This window comes from Pseudonaja textilis, chromosome 4 (genome assembly GCF_049901715.1).
Source record: "Pseudonaja textilis isolate UNSWEBS1 chromosome 4, rPseTex1.2, whole genome shotgun sequence".
Classification (NCBI taxonomy): domain Eukaryota; kingdom Metazoa; phylum Chordata; class Lepidosauria; order Squamata; family Elapidae; genus Pseudonaja; species Pseudonaja textilis.
The window spans coordinates 92,962,470-92,982,303 of record NC_141993.1 but is presented as its reverse complement, the minus strand read 5'-3'; the positions used below and the strand labels follow the sequence as shown (position 1 = coordinate 92,982,303).

General features: G+C 48.7%; 1 protein-coding gene across 3 annotated transcripts in view; it reads left to right on the top strand.

Moving 5' to 3' along the window:
* FGF12 (fibroblast growth factor 12) overlaps positions 1-11,369 on the top strand; it is a 176,512-nt gene extending 165,143 nt beyond the window's left edge. For all 3 annotated transcript variants that reach the window (XM_026722965.2, XM_087933750.1, XM_087933749.1), the window contains exons 4-5: positions 4,800-4,998; positions 10,752-11,369. In XM_026722965.2, the coding sequence (XP_026578750.1) occupies positions 4,800-4,998; positions 10,752-10,870 (318 nt within the window). In that variant the 3' untranslated portion in view covers positions 10,871-11,369. The remainder of the gene's footprint in view (positions 1-4,799; positions 4,999-10,751) is intronic.
* The last annotated feature ends 8,465 nt before the right edge of the window (positions 11,370-19,834 follow it).

Genomic DNA, 19,834 nt, shown 5'->3' with positions numbered 1-19,834 from the left:
TCCTTCCTTCTCGCGTCTTCCATTTCCTTTCCTCTTCTCTCGTCCTTGGTCTCACCTTCTGCCTCCTGAACAGCAGCTAAGCCGGGGATTTCATCACTCATCGCTGAATTTAAGTCACTGAATCATGGGTTCTTTTGCAATTTGGCCCAATCTGCAGCCTCTGGCCGGGGCATTACGACGGACGAATGCAGACTGACCCCCCTCCTCAAAAAAAAGGGATACGAGGGAGTCCTCGCCTTACAACCTCGCAAGCGAACCCCCAATTTTCTTTGCAGAACGAGAAACGTTGTTAAGCACGTTGGATCCCACCGCACGACCTTTCTTGCCAGTGTCGTTAAGTGAATCACGGCTGCTTTTAAATTAGTGACACGGTTGCTAAGTGGATCTTACAAAAGGGGATCGCGGGATGGCAGGGACACCCCGACTGTCGTAAATGCGAGCCGGTCGCCCAGTGTCTGAATTTTGGTGATGTGAGGATGGTGCAGTGGTTGCAAGGGTGAAAAGTGCTCACAAATAACATTTTTGAAACTTTGGTTGCTAAGCAAACGGTTATAAGTTGAGGACTGACCTTTACGGGAATACCATGTTTCCCCAAAAATAAGCCCTAGCTTGATTTTTGAAAAAAATAAATGTATTTATTCAATGTTTCAACCATTAAAAACAATTTTCCACATTTTGCAACAATGCTGTAACAGTGTTCAGATTGGTAAATAACGTTTGTAATTGTGTTATCCAGAGCTATGTTGGATTCTTTCTTATTCTAAGCATTTTTGTACATATACTGATATATTTACACATGAACGATATTATTTTATAATTTCTCATACATTATCATTTGACGCCTTTGCGTCTTTTCCTTAGCCGTTTGTACCAAACGTCCCATATCTTCTAATATTCTTCCTTATTTTTCAATGACATCGTCAATCTGTCCATTTCGGTGCATTCAAATATCTTATTAATTATTGCGGTTTCTGGGACGGAGGCGGGGGGGGTCGTAGCCTGTTTCCAGTTTTGGGTGAAGGAAATTCTAGCAGCAGTTATGATATGAGGTATTACGTATTGATGTTTTTTATTTAAATTGGGGTTCTAACATGCCTAGCAAAAAAAATTCCTGCTTTGAATTTGATTTTCTGTTTCTCCTCTAGCCAAGCTATAATTTTGAGCCAATACCTCTGTGCTTGAGGGCAGGTCCACCACACGGGAATATATGTTCCCTGGGTGTAATTGCATCTCCAGCATTTTGCTGTCATGTTGGTCCTAGCCTGATTTTTTAAGCATGCGCCTAATATAAGCCTCACCCCAAAAATAAGCCCTAAGGGAGATTGTCATCACCCCTGAGAGCGGGTGGTGGTGGTGGGGCCCAGTACCAGAGGCGGTGATGGTGCTTGGCAGCGGCCACAGCGTGCGCAGCACAGGTGAGTTGAGTCCCTGTCCAAGCAGCAGGTGGAGGGAGAGGCCGGGGGGCGGGGGGAGAGGCACACGATCCAGGTGCACTGCACGGGCCACAGGGAAACCGAGAGTTGATGGGCTGGACCAGGCGAGTGGCAGCAGATGGAGGCAGAGGCCCTGCGAGGGACGGGCAGGAAAGGCAGGCAATCTTGACATTCTGTGAAGGCCGCGGGCAAGCCGAGAGACACGAAGACCAGCCTCCCGCGACTCACGGTGTCTTGGCTTTCCCACGGCCCACGGGGCACACATCCGGATTGCGCGCCTCCTTTCCCACGCCTCTGCCGCCACCTGCTGCTTAGGCAGGGAATCAACTCACCTGCGCTGCGTGGGCTGCACAGCCCCAGAGCGCACCTCCCAGTGGGCTTCAGCTGCTGCCGGACAACGTTGTCCCCCTCCCCACCCCCCACAGCTTTTGTGCGTGTGCCGGGGTGGGTGGGTGTCAACTCATAAAAATTCCTATGCCTGTTTTAGTAGTTGCCATTTTTAAAAAGCGGGGGAAATCTGGAAGAGCCGGGCAGAAGTCTGAAAGCAAAAGTACATTCCACCTCTTCTCTTTAAAAGATTGTAACTAAACTACCGGAGCTTTTGCCTGCAAATATATTTAATTGGAGAATCTGATTTATGACACACCCAGGGAAACAGGGTCACAGGGGATCATACATGCAAGGATGGGATTCAAATTTTTTAACAACCGGTTCTGTGGGCGTGGCTTAGTTGGTGGATGTGGCTTGGTGGTCATGTGACTGGGTGGACGTGGCTTGGTGGTCATGTTATTGGCTGGGCGTGGCCAAATCAGTATCACTCACATCGAGGCACGCACCTCCTCACCTGGTCTCATGACTGTGGGGATGCTGCAACAGTCGTAAATGTGAAAAAGGGTCATAAGTCACTTTTTTCAGTGCCATTGTAACTTTGAATGGTCCCTTCACACAAGCACAGTACCAGCAAAGGAGGGGAAGAAAACTCCAGAGATGTTCCTGAGACAGGAAGTCTAGTCCTGCCAAGAGTGTAATAAGGGTTAACGGAGAGGCAGTTTCTGTCAGCAACACCAGAATGTTTCCTTCCTGCCTTCCTTACAGGATTAGCCCTGTAATTTCTTCTAACAACCGGTTCTCCCAACTGCTTAGGATGTTAACAACCGGTTCTAGTGAATAGGTGCAAACTGATAGAATCCCACCCCTTCATAAATGACATAGGACAGAGTTGGCTTCATACAGGGCAGGGCCAGTATGTCACCTCTAATGAATCCTTGGAAGTTTTTTAAAGTTTGGCTCGAGAATCATGATTTAATTAGAGCGGTTGCTGGAATCCTGACAGTGGGTCGATCGCCCTGAAATCGTGTTTCCCTGAAAATAAGCCCCAGTGCTTATTTTGCAAATACAAAAAAATATAAGACCGGGTCTTACTTTCGTGGAAAGCACGGTAGAGGCCCCCTCCTGGCTGGCCACCCAAAAGATTCTGTCCTGCTCAAAAGCAAAGTGGAAGTGTTGCATTGATGGCTTTGCAACAGGCCAAAGAGGGAGGAGTCCAAGCAGGCCTTCTCCGGACAGGCAGACTGACACCACTGCCTGCCTGTCATCTGTGACAGCAAATTACTCACTGACTAGCTGGACAAGCGGAGAGGTTTGCCAGAGAAAAGGCAACCTTCACGTAGACACACACACAATAGACCCACACACGAGAGAGACACACGCACGGTGGCCTGTTTGCATTCTCTGCACAGACAGGGGCTGGCCGGCTCGTGAGAGACGGGGATCCTTCCCAGCAGCTGGGAGAAGGTGTTGTGGTTCGCCGGCAGCGGAATCGGACAATGGGGAAGAACGGGGACCAGTCCAGGAGTCTGGAGAGGACTTGAACGAGGGTCCTGTGTCCGACGCAGAGATAGGCCAGGACCATCTGGGAGTGGGGTGCCGACTCTGGAGCCTCTGGAGTCTGGCAGCAGCAAGGCAGAGGAACGAGGGGAGCCTGTTCCCAGTGTGCGTATGCACAGAGCTGCTAGAAGGTGAGAGCAGCGGAAACAAAAGGGACAACTCGGGAGTAAGGATAGGAGGTGATTGCCCCTCCCATAAGGGATAGAGGACAGGCAAAGGTAGAGAAACCTTTGCAGGAAGCAAAGTTGTTCGTTCTGTTCGGATTCATCCTTGAAGCTCTGTGTCGACTTTGTACTTCAGTTGTTGTTTTTGAATAGCTCATTTGTCACTTTAGTTGTTGGCAGCAATTCAAAGGAGAGAAAGGTGGGTGCTTATCTCGAGGGACTTTTTGGGGCTCATTAAGGGCTGGGAATACACATAATTCCCAGTGTTGAAATAAAGCGAGAGTTGTTTTGAAAATAAGCGTGTGCGTCATTACGATCTCGGAAGCCTCGGTCAGAAGAGAAGGGAAGGCCGATTGGCTGAGCCCCATCCAGCCTCAGGGATGGGCCCTTCGCTTTCGTTTCTGTCGATTAACGAAAATATTCGTAGCTCGGGGCTGCAATGAGGAGCCCTTTTCGCCCTCTGAGCTTGGCGGTTTTCTTGCAGGCGTTTCGTGACCTGACTGGGTAACATCAGTGCCAGAAGGAAGTGGGGCTTGCAGAGAGGAGGAGGAGGAGGAGGAGGAGGAGAGTAAGGAAAAGGGAAGAGGAAGAGAAGGAGAAGGAAGGAGGAGGATTGTGGAGTCCTTAGTGCTCTAATTGCTTGGCTGTTGTCTTGCAGACATTTCATGACCCAACTAGAGCATATCATCAGTGTTAGGAGAGAGTGAGATTTGCACGGAGGAGGAGCAGAAGGAGAAGGAAAAAAACGCTATAGGGATCTTTCTGCACTCTGAGCTTGGTTGTTTCCTCACAGACATTTCACGACCCAACTAGGCAACAACATCAGGGCGAGAAGAGAGGAAGAGGACTGTGGCTCCTTGGTGGTCTCTGAGCTGGGTTGTTTTTACGCAGACATTTCACCCCCCAACTATGTAACCTCTTCTGTGCTAGTGATGAGGTTAGATGCACGGAGGATGTCCCCCACTTGCAGTTGGGTCATCAAACATCTGCAAGGAAACCACCCAACTCAGAGAGCCCCAAAGACCTCCTTTGCCCTTCTAGCACTGATGGCGTTCCCTAGTTGGGCCGTGAAACGTCTGCCAAGAAAACCGCCCCACGCGGAGAGCACCCAGGAGCCCTTCGGTCCTGAAGAGGGTGCTAGACGTTGCGTGGCAAGGAGATCCCGGTTCTTGGGGGCACATTGGCAGGACTCGGTTGGATGACCTTCTCCTGCCCTCCCGGAGGCCGAATTCCGCTCCCGGGTGCCGAGATGGTGTTGGTGACTGGCCTACGCGCTTATCTCTCTCTCTCTCTCTCTTCCTCTGCTCCACCCCAGGACATCTTCACACCTGAGTGCAAATTCAAGGAGTCCGTCTTCGAGAACTACTACGTCATCTACTCCTCCACACTGTACCGGCAGCAGGAATCGGGGCGAGCCTGGTTCCTGGGACTCAATAAAGAAGGGCAGATTATGAAAGGCAACCGAGTGAAAAAGACCAAGCCGTCCTCACATTTTGTACCCAAACCCATAGAAGGTATGAGGGCGGGGGGTGGGGACGCCGGTCGCTTTTTCGGGTTCAGACGCAGCTGGGCTCGCTGACTCGAGCAAGCTAATACTTCGCACAAAGTCTCTCTCTCTCTCCGTGTCCCTCTCTGGCCTTTCCACAGCTGAGGGCCTATATATATTTCCCCCCCACCTGATTTTGGGGATGGGGGGGGACAGGGGGTGAGCCCGCAAGGGGGTGAGGGCCACCACAAGGGGGCTGTGTGGGTGTCGGAGAAATCTCCCTGGGTCCTTGTGCATGTGGGAAGCTGACACGAAGCGGAGCAAAAGAGTAAAGATGGCAAAGAAGAAAAGGGGCGCTTCCTGGTACCTTGTGGCACCGTTGGTTGCCGGGTGTCTGTCCGGGAGTCCAGTTGTCGGGGTTCTGGTCCTGCAGAGGTGCCCCCCCCAGCCCCCCAGCTCTCGCTTCCAGGGAAAGCAAGGAACCGAGTCAAGGAATCGGGCCCCAAACTCCGAGGCCCATGGAAGGCGGTTCGTTCCGGGCGGCTTGTTCGTTTTCCCAGGGAGTGCAAGGAGGAGGCCCAGCTGAATTCCCACTGGGTGGGGCCAAGGATGGGAGACTACTAGGAAACCCCCCAAGGGTCGGGTGGGTTATAAAGGGGGAGAAAAAATTCTCAGATCCCCTTTTGCGACCGACGGATCGGCGAAGTCAACGGGAGAAGCCGGATTCACTTGAACAACCGTCTCAAGAACAACAACGGCCGGGATTCGCTTCACGATTTCGGCCAGGGAGGTCATTTAGCAAGGAAAGCTTGGGGCTCCGACACCGTCATAGGTAGAAGGACACCCCCCTCTAGATAAGGCGATACAGGGAGTCCTTGATTTATGACGGTTTCATTTAGTGACCGTTTGAAGTTACAACGGCACGGAAAAAAGGGGGGCTGCAGGAATTGGGTCTGGCCTGTCTAGAGAAAAGAAGGTCCCGGGGGACGGACGGACAGGATAGCAGGTTTTCCACTATCTGAGGGGGCTGCCCCAAGGAAGAGGAGGGGGCTCAGCCTCTTCTCCAAAGCCCCAGAAGGCAGGAAAACTGACCCAGGAGAGAAGCGACCGGGAACGATTTCCTAAGAATGAGGACAATCCAATTCATCACTGGAAGGTTTTAAGAAGAGTTTGGACAGCCATTGTTGCCCTGAAGTGGTGTGAGGTCTCCTGCTGAAGCAGGGGGTTGGACTAGAAGACCTCCGGGGTCCCTTCCAGCTCCTCTTCTGAATTCTTGAGGTGTGGGTTATTCCTCTTTCTTGGAAGAGCAAGTCCCGGAGCAGATGCGGACGAGAGAAAAAGGGAGCAACGCAATCGAGCAGCCGGCCTGGCAGGTTCCTCCTGCAAGGAGAAGGGGAGGATTTGCAGCCTGTCAGATCGGTCGGTCGCAGAGGTTGAGCCAAGGACAAACTCCCTCCCTTTATAATCCCAAGAAGCTCCTGGCAATTTACGGCTCAAGGCGCATCGAAGAGAGCGGGTTAATTCAATAACCGGGGGCGGGGGGGGGCATTCAGACAGGCAGGGAGGGAGGGAGGGAAGGCCAGGCCCCAAATGTTGATGCATGCAAGCTCTTCTCCCGGCCCAAATTGAAATGCAAGACAGGATGGTTGGAAAAACAACCGGGAGGGTGTTTATATATGTATAAAACTATCTAGCTATATCTAGCTGTATCTAACTATAACTCTATAACTCTCTCTCTCTCTCTCTCTCATATCTATCTATCTATCTATCTATCTATCTATCTATCTATCTATCTATCTATCTATCTATCTATCTATCTATCCATCTATCCATCCATCCATCCATCCATCCATATCTGTCTGTCTGTCTATCTATCTATCTATCTATCTATCTATCTATCTATCTATCTACCTACCTATCTACCTATCTACCTATCTATCCATATCTATCTGTCTGTCTGTCTGTCTATCTATCTACCTACCTACCTACCTACCTACCTACCTATCCATATCTATCTATCTGTCTGTCTATCTATCTATCTATCTATCTATCTATCTATCTATCTATCTATCTATCTATCTATCTATCTATCTATCTATCTATCTATCTATCTATCTATCTATCTATCTATCTCTGTCTGTCTGTCTGTCTGTCTATCTATCTATCTATCTATCTATCTATCTATCATCTATCTATCTATCTATCTATCTATCTATCTATCTATCTATCTATCTATCTATCTATCTATCTACCTACCTACCTACCTACCTACCTACCTATCTATCCATATCTATCTATCTATCTGTCTGTCTAGTTGGAAAAAGAAAAACACCCTCCCAGTTGTTCTTCAGACCATCCTGTCTTGCATTTCAATTTGGGCTGGAAGAAGAGCTTGCATGCATCAACATTTGGGACTTGGCCCTCCCTATATATAAAGGGAGGGCCAAGTCCCAAATCTTCATCCTGATTGGTTGGGAGTCTTGGTCCGTGTTTATTGGTCTTGGAGTTTTTTGTGTTCTGCTTGATTGGTGTTTCTAATATCTTCTGTCTGTTTTGAAGCTTTTTTTGTCTTGATTGGCTGGCAACATTGAGTTCCTATATTGGAGGCTTTTAGTGCATCTTGGCTCCGAGTAAATGGACGGCTATCATTTATTAGGAAGCCAGGTTTCATCTGGGTGCCTGGTTGGGGTGTGTTTGAGCTGGGCATGATGCACAGGGGACTTCAATGTATGTTCCCTGCCACATACATTGGACAGACCAATAGAAGAATAAGTACTGGCCTGGATGAACACAAAAATGCAGTAAAAAAGCTGGAATGCACTTCCTCACTAGTCCAACACATGAAAGCCACAGGTCATAGCATCGACTTCAATGGCACCAAAACCCTAGCCACTAGAGAAAACCCCAGCTACAGAATTATCAGAGACGCCATTGAGATTGAAAAAAGACCTGAAAGCATGAATAGAAGAGATTATTCCACCAGACTGTCAATCATTTGGAAGCCTGCACTCACAAACAAAAAAATCTCCACACCACAAGCCAAACACCTGGGCACAAACAGATCCCCCCTGATACCTCCAGCTCAGACACACCGCAACTGGGCACCCAGATGAAACCTGGCTTCTTAATAAATGATAGCCGTCCATTTACTCGGAGCCAAGCTACACTAAAAGCCTCCAATACAGGAAAGACAATGTTGCCAGCCAACCAAGACACAAAAAAGCTACAAAACAGACAGAAGATATTAGAAACACCAATCAAGCAGAACACAGCAACCTTCAAGACCCATAAACACAGATCAAGACTCCCAACCAATCAGGATGAAGAAAAAACCATTCTGTCACAGCAGTAGGCCAGCCCCAAATTTAAAACTGAAATGGCTGTGAAAGTCTGACTGACAGACAAACCCAATACAGAATCCTGATGATGGCAGATGAGATTCTGCCGAAACGTTGCTACAACTTTGAAAGCACAACTATAATGACGTGGGAAAATACCTGAACAAAGCTGAATACCATATATATAAATACCCGTGAAAACTTAAGAAAACACACACACACACACACACACACACATATATATGGTATTCAGCTTTGTTCGGGTATTTTCCCACGTCATTGTAGTTGTGCTTTTAAAGTTGTAGCAACGTTTCGGCAGAATCTCATCTGCCATCATCAGGCTTCTGTATAGTGTTCATATATATGTGTGTGTGTGTGTGTGTGTGTGTGTGTATGTCAGGGACGTTAGATCGATAAAGTGTCAGGAAATTAAACCATAAAACTCCGTATAAATGCTGAGAGACAAACAGCTAAATTGGATATTCATCAATTATCCAAATCAGTTGATAAAGAAGTTGGAGGATGTTCCCTCTAGGCCTGGGAGTTGAAGTCCACAGGACTTAAAAGTTGCCAAGGTTGGACGCCCCTTTCTTTCTGAAGTTTGCGATTCCGGGGGGCTTTTTAGCCTAGCAAGGAGATGAATGAATGTCTACCAAAGCCTGGGAGATATTCCTCAAGTGGACAAGGAGAAGCTGCAGCGCTTCTTCTCCAAAGACTAGACCCCGAGGTCCCCCAATGGTGTGGAATCTTGTCAGAGAGATGAAAGATGGATATCTTTTAATGGCAATGGTACAATTCACGCTCTGGAATTCACTGCTTTGCGACATGGTGCTGACTAGCAGTTTGGTTGGGTTGTCACCAAGAGTTGGAAGACCCCATGAAAATCCCGAGGACCCCTCACGAGATGGATGAAGATCTATCCCAACATGAATCCGGCATGTTGGAAATGTAGAAAGAAAGAGGGTACCTTCTACCACATGTGGTGGTCCTGTCCAGAAGCTCAGAAATATTGGCTTAAAATTAAACAACGGCTGCAAGAAATTCTTAAGGAACAAGTAGAATTGGAACCAGAATTATTTCTGTTAGGGATGTTCAAAAAGAAATGTGGAAAAAATATAAAATATATTGTATTAGACATCTTCACGGCTGCTAGAATAGTTTATGCTCAATGATGGAAGCACAACTGTATACCATCGGACGGACTGGTTGTTCAAAAAATAATGGCACGTGCTGAAATGGACCAATTGACTTTAATAATACGAGAGAAAGAAGAGTCTGAATACGATAGAATTTGGGGAAAAAATGGTATAATTGGATCGAATCAAGACAGATAGAAAATGAAGGAATTAAAGAGAAGCAACTTATAGAGTCAATGTAAATATTCGCACAGAATTGTATTTATTTGTAAATATGCACAAAAGGTAGAAATGGATGAGATGGATGTCACAAAACCGTCAATGTCACATTTATTTTTTGTTTTATTTTTAAAATATACGAAAGACTAATAAAGTTTGTTTTTAAAAAAGGAACCAGGAAACCCCCGAGGCCCCTGATGGCGTACGGGGCTTCCTCTGCAGGCCATCTGCTGCGAGATGAAGGGGCTTCCTTGGGCCGAGGGTGGGCCGTTGGGGGAGCTGGCTGCTGGACTAGATGGGCCGGGGGTCCCCCTCCAGCGGGTCCTTGACTTGGGCGGGTCATAATTCAGCGTCGCCCAACAAAACACCTTCCTGGGCTGGGAGTCCCCACTCACTTTCTCCAGTCAAGGGTTTCCAAGGGCAGAATCTGTGGCTGCCTAAGTCCCCCCTCTTGGGGAGAGAAACTGGGGAGGGGGCTTCTCGGTTTATCTGCCGTCTTTCCCCCACCCCACTTTCTCACGGCGTAGGAATGTTTGACAGGTGGACAAGGATGAGCTCCCAATTTCCATTGCTAAGTCAGACAGTTAAGGGAGCTTTTCCCGTGTTATGACCTTCCTTGCTGCCGTTGTTAAATGAACCGCTGCAGTTGTGAAGTTGTTGGAAACCGACACGAAATGGAGGCAACAGCAAAACCTTTTTAATGATTCTTTAGGAATTCCGTTCCTTTTAAAAGGCTTTAGTAACTTTGACTAAGAAATACTTCAAACACAAAGAGCCTCCGAACACCAACCAATATATTCCAAACGTCCACCAGGCTCGAGTGCAAAAAAAAACGTCTTTGCTTCCTGCAAAGGACTCCGGTTTCTCAGCTGGCTTTTATCCCTTAAGGGAGGGGCCATCACCTTGCGGCCTTCCTCCCGAGTCGCCCATTCGGCTTAGCAACAGAAACTTGGCGCTCATCCGGATGGGATGGTGGCGGGGCTGCTGAGCCAGGGTGCAAGGCGGCTGTGCGCTGGGGTGAGTGGGGATGGCTGGTGGGTGCCCGGCCTTGACGCCCCTCCCTCTTTCTGTGTCTCTCCCGCCTGCAGTGTGCATGTACAGAGAGCCTTCCATGCATGAGATTGGAGAGAAGCAAGGACGTTCGCGGAAGAGTTCGGGGACGCCCACCATGAATGGAGGCAAAGTGGTCAACCAGGACTCCACATAGCCTGACCAAGTGCCCACCACCAACACCTTCTTCTTCCTCCTCCTCTTCCTCCTCCTCCTCTTCCTCCTCTCGGGCGACCCCTCTCTCCCTGCCACTTGCCCACCGCCCGTCCCCCACCCCAGCGACACTGGAGCCAAGATCCACGGGCGACTTCTCTCCGCGTAGGATGGGGCATCCCTGCCTCCTGCTCTGGGACAGAGTCCAGCGAACACAGACACCCACCCACACTCGCACACGCACACACGCCCCCCACCCCCACCCACCCCCGAGAGGGGATGTATACCCCGCTGAGTGCGTGGAGGCCCGGAGAACTTCATTGAATCTGGATTCCATCCGGACTCTCATTTCCATTTGAAGCTGCAAAACTCTGTGCTCCGGTTTACTTGGATGGGGGGAATGGGTCAACTCTGCATAACAAGTTATTATTATTATTATTATTATAAATAAATTATCTATCTATAATAAATACATAATAAAGGTGTTATCTTTAAAAAATAAATCAGATTTGCTTATTGGAGGCGTGAACTTTCTTTGTGATAGGGAAGCGAAGGGCGAAAGTGGAAGGAATCGGAAATGGCAGGACTTTTGGGTCTGGGGGGGAGGGAGGGGGAGGGGCAGCACCCCCTGGATGCAAATAAGGGGGAGGGGCAAGCAGGAAGGACTCTTGCAAGGTCCAGTCTGGGCCTGCCACGGGGACCAGAGGTTTAGTCTTCCGAGATTCTGGGCCCATCCTCCCATTGAACATTGAGTTGTGCAGTGACTGAGATTGTCGGACGAGCAGGTAAAAAAACAACCGGGGAAACGATCGAAGCTTTGGAAACGGGGGCCTTGTCAGTCAACAGAAAGGCCGATTCACCACCAAGCTTATCCGGTACTCGGAAGCCGGCTTAATGGGTGGCCATCCACACCCCAATCCACACCTAAAACCCTACCCACAACCCAGGCACTCCATAAATACTAGGCATAGAACACAGCCCACATTCCGGGGGTGGGTGAGGGGGAGAAAGGCCTTCTGCGGGCTGCAACACAAGTGCAAAAGCTCAAAGATTAAACCTCCGGTCCGGATGTCCGACCCAGATTGCATCCTTCAACATTATCCCAGGACACGTAGATTGGCCTCTATTCAACCCAGACTTTTGCTTGATTAAGGCCAGGGGGTTATTTATATATATATATATGGGATACAAATAATAAAATAAAAAAGTAATTATATATGGGCAAGTCTATACTGTCTGTCTGTATATGTGTGTGTGTGTGTGTATGTGTGTATATATATATATATATATATATATATATATATATATATATATATATATATATATATATATATATATGTGGATCTTTGGTTGTTCGGGTTTTCTCCCGCGTAAGATTCAAGTATCTAGGCAACGTTTCGATGAAGTCTCATTCATCATCTTCAGGCTTCTGTCTCCGGCTCTGTGCTTTTCAGAGTGATGTGAGATTGCAGCTGCTTCCTCCTTTTAACTGCCAGTGGGGTGGGACTTGATTGGGTGGGGGCTTGGCTGTGTTCTGATTGGGTGGGGGTGTGTTCTCATTGGTAGGGGTTTGGTTGTGTTCTGATTGGTTGGGGGTTAGCCGTGTTCTGATTGGTTGGAGGCGTGTTCTGTTCAGGTGGGGCTTGGCTGTGCTCCGGTTAGTCTTAGTTGCTGGGGGATTTGAGCTGGTGAGTTGTGATCTTGCTGTTTGGCTTCTAGTTCGTGGCCCTGTTGCATCTTCATAGTGGGTGTCGGTTTGCTTCATGTATGGCTCGGAGGGGTTTGAAGTGGGTAGTGATGCAGCTGTAGTGCAGCTTCTGGTCCATGGTCGTGTCTCATCTTCTGAGTGGGTGAGAGTCTGTTTTCTACATGGAAGTGTGGTGGTGGCATCTTGTGTGGCTCTCATGGGTGTGGGTCTGGTGTCCTTCTTCATGTTAGGTACTCGTCTGTTCATGAGGGCGGGTTTCCAAATGGCTGGAAGGCGGGAAGTGTCATCTCGTTTGTTCATGCTGTGTGGGCGTTTTTCTATCTCTATGGCTTCTCTGATTATTCTGCTGTTGAAGTGTTCGGTTTTGGCGATAGTTCTGGTGTTTTTAAATCAATCTCATGTCCTGTGGCTTTGAGGTGTTGGACCAGGGAAGAGGTCGTTTCTTCTTTTTGATTGAGTTCTTATGTTCTTCAATGCGTGCATTTATTCTTCTGTTAGTTTGTCCAATGTATGTGGTAGGGCAGGCAGTGCAGGGGATTTCGTATACTCCTTGGTTTTCTAATTCGATTTTGTCTTTGGGGTTTCTTAGGATGGTGGATATTTTTCTGTTTGTGCAGAATGCTGTTTTGATGTTGTGTTTTTGGAGGATCTTGCTGATTTTGTCTGTAGTGCCTTTTATATATGGGAGGAGGGCTTTGCCGTTTTCTTGTTCTCTGTCTTGGATTTTGGTTGGGGTTTCTTTTGGATTAGGTGGGTAATCTTCTTTCTTTGGAATCCATTGGCTGTAAGTACGTTGGTGAGAGTGTGTAGTTCGGTTTTTTGGTGTTGTTCATCGCTAAGCATTTTGTTCTGGAGATGAGTGTCTTGGCTCACGGAATTGATCTGTGCTGGGTGGTGGTGTGAGAGTGCATGTAGATAGCGGTTAGTGTGTGTTTTCTTCTGGTAGATGGTGTGTCCTAGGGAGCCATTGGATCTTTTGTATACCAAGACATCTAGGAAGGGAAGTTGGTTGTTGGCTTCTGTTTCCATGGTGAATTGTATTTTGGGGTGTAGGCTGTTGAGGTGTGTGAGGAAGTTGTTCAGTTTTTCTTTCCCATGTGGCCAGATTATGAAGGTGTCATCTACGTATCTGAGCCAGAGTTTGGGTTTGTGGTCGTATTTTTCTAGAGCTTGTGTTTCAAAGTGTTCCATGTAGAGGTTAGCGATGACAGGTGAGAGGGGTGATCCCATGGGTGCTCCTTCTATTTGTTTGTATTTTTGTCCATTGTAGGTGAAGTATGTATTGGATAGGCAGTGGTTGGTTAGATCTAGGATGTGCTTGGGGGGGTTGTATTTGTTTTGGATGGCTGTCAAGGCTTCTTTTATTGGCACTTGGGTGAAGAGGGATATGACATCGAAGCTTACTAGTAGGTCGCTGGGTTGTAAGTTTTGTTTCTTTATGATCTCGATGAACTGGAATGAGTTTCTTATGTGTGAGTTGATGGATTCTGCATAAGGTTGTAGTTGTTTGGCGAGAAAACCGAACTACACACTCTCACCAACGTACTTACAGCCAATGGATTCCAAAGAAAGAAGATTACCCACCTAATCCAAAAAGAAACCCCAACCAAAATCCAAGACAGAGAACAAGAAAACGGCAAAGCCCTCCTCCCATATATAAAAGGCACTACAGACAAAATCAGCAAGATCCTCCAAAAACACAACATCAAAACAGCATTCTGCACAAACAGAAAATATCCACCATCCTAAGAAACCCCAAAGACAAAATCGAATTAGAAAACCAAGGAGTATACGAAATCCCCTGCACTGCCTGCCCTACCACATACATTGGACAAACTAACAGAAGAATAAATGCACGCATTGAAGAACATAAGAACTCAATCAAAAGAAGAAACGACCTCTTCCCTGGTCCAACACCTCAAAGCCACAGGACATGAGATTGATTTTAAAACACCAGAACTATCGCCAAAACCGAACACTTCAACAGCAGAATAATCAGAGAAGCCATAGAGATAGAAAAACGCCCACACAGCATGAACAAACGAGATGACACTTCCCGCCTTCCAGCCATTTGGAAACCCGCCCTCATGAACAGACGAGTACCTAACATGAAGAAGGACACCAGACCCACACCCATGAGAGCCACACAAGATGCCACCACCACACTTCCATGTAGAAAACAGACTCTCACCCACTCAGAAGATGAGACACGACCATGGACCAGAAGCTGCACTACAGCTGCATCACTACCCACTTCAAACCCCTCCGAGCCATACATGAAGCAAACCGACACCCACTATGAAGATGCAACAGGGCCACGAACTAGAAGCCAAACAGCAAGATCACAACTCACCAGCTCAAATCCCCAGCAACTAAGACTAACAGAGCACAGCCAAGCCCCACCTGAACAGAACACGCCTCCAACCAATCAGAACACGGCTAACCCCCAACCAATCAGAACACAACCAAACCCCTACCAATGAGAACACACCCCCCACCCAATCAGAACACAGCCAAGCCCCCACCCAATCAAGTCCCACCCCCACTGGCAGTTAAAAGGAGGAAGCAGCTGCAATCTCCATTACTCTGAGAAGCACAGAGCCGAGACAGAAGCCTGAAGATGATGAATGAGACTTCATCGAAACGTTGCCTAGATACTTGAATCTTACGCGGAGAAAACCCGAACAACCAAAGATCCACATATAAATACCATGAGAACCTCAGAAAACAAATATATATATATATATATATATATACACACACACACACACACACACACACACATACAGACAGACAGACAGTATAGACTTGCCCATATATAATTACTTTTTTATTTTATTATTCGTATCCCACCTCGCTTATTTTAACAAATAACTCGAAGGTGGTGAACACATCCAACGCATCTGGCTCCTCCCCTTTCTCCGGGTGGGTTGGGGAAACTGGGGAGGGGGTGGGTGGGCTGTTTTCGCAAAGGGGGTCTCTGAAGAATGGATCCAGGGGGGGCTTTGTTGCTCTGTTGCTTTGCTTGTTGGGGGTTTTTTTTTGGGGGGGAGGGAGAGAACGTGGCTCCAAGATGGTTGTTGGCATTGAAGGCATGGTGATTTTTTAAACCTCTCCAGGACTCCTTGGTCCTAACGGCCTGCCCGATATTTTATTTTCCAACTCCACTGTGCTCCCCCACTGACTATCCTTTCTCTTTGTCTTTCTCTCTCTTTCTCTCTCTTTCTCTCATTTTCTTTCTCTTTTTTCCTGTTTCTCTTTTTCTTTCTTTTTCCCTTTCTCTTTTCCTCTTTTCTTAATTTTCTTCTTTTCTTTTACTCTCATTTTCTTTCTCTTTTTCTCTTTGTCTTTTTCTGTTTCTCTTTTTCTTTCTCTTTTCCCCTTTTTCTTTCCTCTTTTCTTAATTTTTTTCTTTCTTTTCTTCTACTCTCATTTTCTTTCTCTTTTTCGCTTTGTCTTTTTTTCTGTTTCTCTTTTACTTTCTCTTTTTTTCCTTTTCCTTTTCCTCTTTTCTTAATTTTCTTCTTTCTTTTCTTCTACTCTCATTTTCTTTCTCTTTTTCTCTTTGTCTTTTTTTCTGTTTCTCTTTTTCTTTCTCTTTTCCCCTTTTTCTTTTCCTCTTTTCTTAATTTTCTTCTTTCTTTTCTTCTACTCTCATTTTCTTTCTCTTTTTCGCTTTGTCTTTTTTTCTGTTTCTCTTTTACTTTCTCTTTTTTTCCTTTTCCTTTTCCTCTTTTAATTTTTTTCTTTCTTTTCTTTTACTCTCATTTTCTTTCTCTTTCTCCCTCTTCCTCTCTCTCTCTCTCTGTCTCTCTCTCTTATCTACCCTTTCTGTATGTCCATCACCTATCACCTCTCTCTTTATCTCTATCCACCATCTATCATCTCTTCTATCCTCTCTCATCTATTTATATCATTCCCCTCTCCTCCCTCTTCCTTCCCTTCCTTCTTCTCCTTCCCCCCACCCTTCCTCCTTCCTCCCCTTACCTCACTATCCAAAGCAACTCCGGGCAGCTGACAATTCCATAAACTCATAAAAGATAAAAGCATTAAAATTAGCCACAATTAAAGTAAAGACTAAAAATAAGAGCTGGGGGGTGTGGGTGTGGGTGTCTGTCAATCATTCCATCAACCACTAGTTCAGCTCCTCGTGGCCGCCTTGAGTCTGAAAAGAAAGAAAGTGGAGAATAAAAGCTCCAATCAGCGTTGAGCCGTCCCTCGTCCCCAGCAAAGACCTGTGGGGTGTGTCTGTCCGTCCGTCCGTCCGTCCGTCCGTCCAAGAAGCCTCTTATTTCAGAAGCGGTGGGAGCTTCATCCCTGGAGGTTTTGAAGAAGAGACCGGACTGTCATTTGTCAGAAATGGCTTAGGGTCTCCTGCTTGAGCGGGGGGTTGGACTAGATGACCTCCGAGGTACCTTCCAGCTCCTGTTCTTCTGTTATAGTCTTATTGATTTCCCTTTTGTTCCTTTCGTGCTCAGGGCCGTTTGCTCATGAGACGGTCCTTGCGTGGCAAAGATTGAGGTTGCCGGCAGGGGCATCGTGGGAAATCCCACCCATGCTGGTGACCCCCCCTAACAGGAGAAATCTGGGGGAGGGGCAGACTTTCACCCCTCGGCTTCTCCTCAAGGGGGTTGCAGAGACCTCCATTCTCCTTTGGACGAGCATATTGGGATGCTCCGGTCTCAACGCCCCAGGCAGCCTCCTCTCGGTACGGGGCAGCCCCAGTTGGCTTTGGAAAGCGCCCCCCCCCGATTTAACAGCCTGCCCTTCCGAGGTTTTGCTTCTGTGGTTTCCTAGGCCTGGGATCGCCTGGTGGCCTCCCTTCCCATTCTGCCCGCCTTTAAACCTCATCGGACGGGTGCTGCCGCCTCTGCCTCTTGGGCCAGACCTTCCACTGCTAAAACCATTTCAGAAGGGAAGGAGGCCACGTTTTTGATTTTATTCCCTTTAATTTGCCTCTTTCGATGCCCTTTCCGGCCTTTTAGGGCCCCCCCGGCTCTCGCTGCGCTGATGGCCCGGCTGGGTAGGCAGGAAGGTGGGCGGAGGCGGAAGGGGTGACTCAAGAAAAGAGAGGCAAGAATAAACCTGGCCTTCCCCCAGCACAACCCACCCTCAAGAGGTTTTAAACCATCAGAACGGAGTTGGAAGGGACCTTGGAGGTCATCTAGTCCAACCCGCCTGCCCGCTCCAGCAGGGAGACCCTTTCGCCTCCCAGACAGGTGGAAACCTCCAGGGATGGAGCTCCCACAACATCTGGGGGAAGGAGTTCCACTGGTTAATTGTCCTACGGAGAAAAAAAAAAAGATTTAGAAGATTTAAATCGCGGCTTTCAGGGGGTTTTTTGGGGGAGGAGGTGGGTCGAGGGCTTCGCCCTTCTTGAAACCCCCTTAGACGCCAACCAGAGACTTGGCCCAAATCTCGGCGTGCAAAAAAACCACCCTTTCCCCCCCTGCTCGCGCGTGGGAGCTGCTTCGCCCACCTTCGCCCGCCCGTCCTGCGGCGCCGCCGCGGTGATGTCAGCCTCCCTTTCTGGCAGCGGCTGCCGGGCCGGCTCGAACCAGGTGTCGGAGCGAGGCGGGGGGGCGGGGGGGCAAGGCAGCCTGTCCCTTGCAGGAGAAGTGATGGCGCTGCAACGGTTCCTCTGAAAGGGGTCCCGCGGGGCACAGCTGGATTGCCTCTGAGCCAGCTGGACCCCCCCGGCCCCGGCCTGGGCTCATCGCTCGCGAACCCGGGGAAGGCAAAGGCGGGGGAGGGGAGAGCAGGGGGCTTCTCTTCCGCAGGGGCCGTAATTGAGAGGGGCTACCCCGTTATGGGGAGAACGCCTGAGGTGTGGGGGGGTCTCCTTTGGGGCGGGGAGGGGAGGAGGGGGGAGGTGGGGGGGTCTCCTTTGGGGGGGAGGGAGAGTGGGGGGATTTTAAAATGACGATGATGATGATTGCAGAATCTCTCAGCTGCCAGGGAAGGAGCAGAGGGAGCGCCACGACATCACGTAGGCTGGAGACCCGCTGAGCCCCTCCCCAATTCACCGCCCCTCCCGCCCCCCATGGCTGGTAAGAGCCCAGAGATGCCCAGCCCCAAGCAGGCAGCAGGGTTCCCCTTCGGGAAGTGGCAGCAGCTGGAGGGGGGTGGGGTGGGGGGCTTCCCTCAGGAGGGTGGTCTACTTCGGGGTGAGGTTGGCCCACCGGAGTGAAACTTGGGGCAGGGAGGATCAGCTAGCCAGTCCCATCAACACTCTCCCCCCCCCCCCTCTTTCAGCTTAGCCTGTTTCAGACTAAGGTCCGTTGTAAGGTCAAAACCAGGCTGAGAGACCAGGCCTGGGGGGGAGCTGGGTTGGGGTTCAGCACTGTTTGTGAAAAGCAGGGGACAAAAACGGGGGCGTGTTTACCTGCCTTCCCTGATCCTGCTGGAGGGTTGCAGTAAACAGAACCGTCCTTCTCTCCGTTAAAAGCCACCCCCTTCTAGCCCTGATGATGTTCCCTAGTTGGGTTATGAAATGTCTGCAAGAAAACCACCACCAAGCTCAGAAACCACAAGGACTCCACAGTCCTTTTCTCCTCCTCCTCCTCCTCCTCCTCCTCTCCTTTCTAGCACTGATGATGTTACCTAGTTGGGTCATGAAACGTCTGCAAGGAAACCACCCAGCTCAGAAACCACAAGGACTCCGCAGTCCTTTTCTCCTCCTCCTCCTCCTCCTCCTCTCCTTTCTAGCATTGATGATGTTACCTAGTTGGGTCCTGAAATGTCTGCAAGAAAACCACCAAACCCAGAGAGCACCAAGGAACTCGCTGATCTTTGGTGGCTGGGGAATTCTGGGAGCTGAATTGCTCCAGGCTTAAAGTTGCCAAGGTTGGAGACACCCCCCCCCCCCCCGATCTGGAGTATTTCAAACTGCTTTATACCCAACTCAAGACAACCATCCGATCTTTCTGGAGCTGAAAGCGAGCAAACCATCAGCTTCCTTCAGCTTTTTAAAAGAGAGAGCTGCCCTCATTGTTCAAACCAAGTGAATTGGCTGATCGCTGCCTTGAAGTCTGGGCCAAATCCCCCAGGAGGCCATTGGAAGAGAAGAAAAAAATGGGGGGGGGGGGAATGAAAGAAATTGTACGGAGGGGTGATTTTATGTCTTTTTCAACTCTGCCCTTCCTCCAAGGAATTCGGAGGGATCTGTGTTGCATTCGCAACCAACTTGGGAGGAATGCAGAGGGAGAGGTCGGATTTCGCCAAGAGCCTTGCGGGAATTCTGTTGAGTTGAGGAGTATT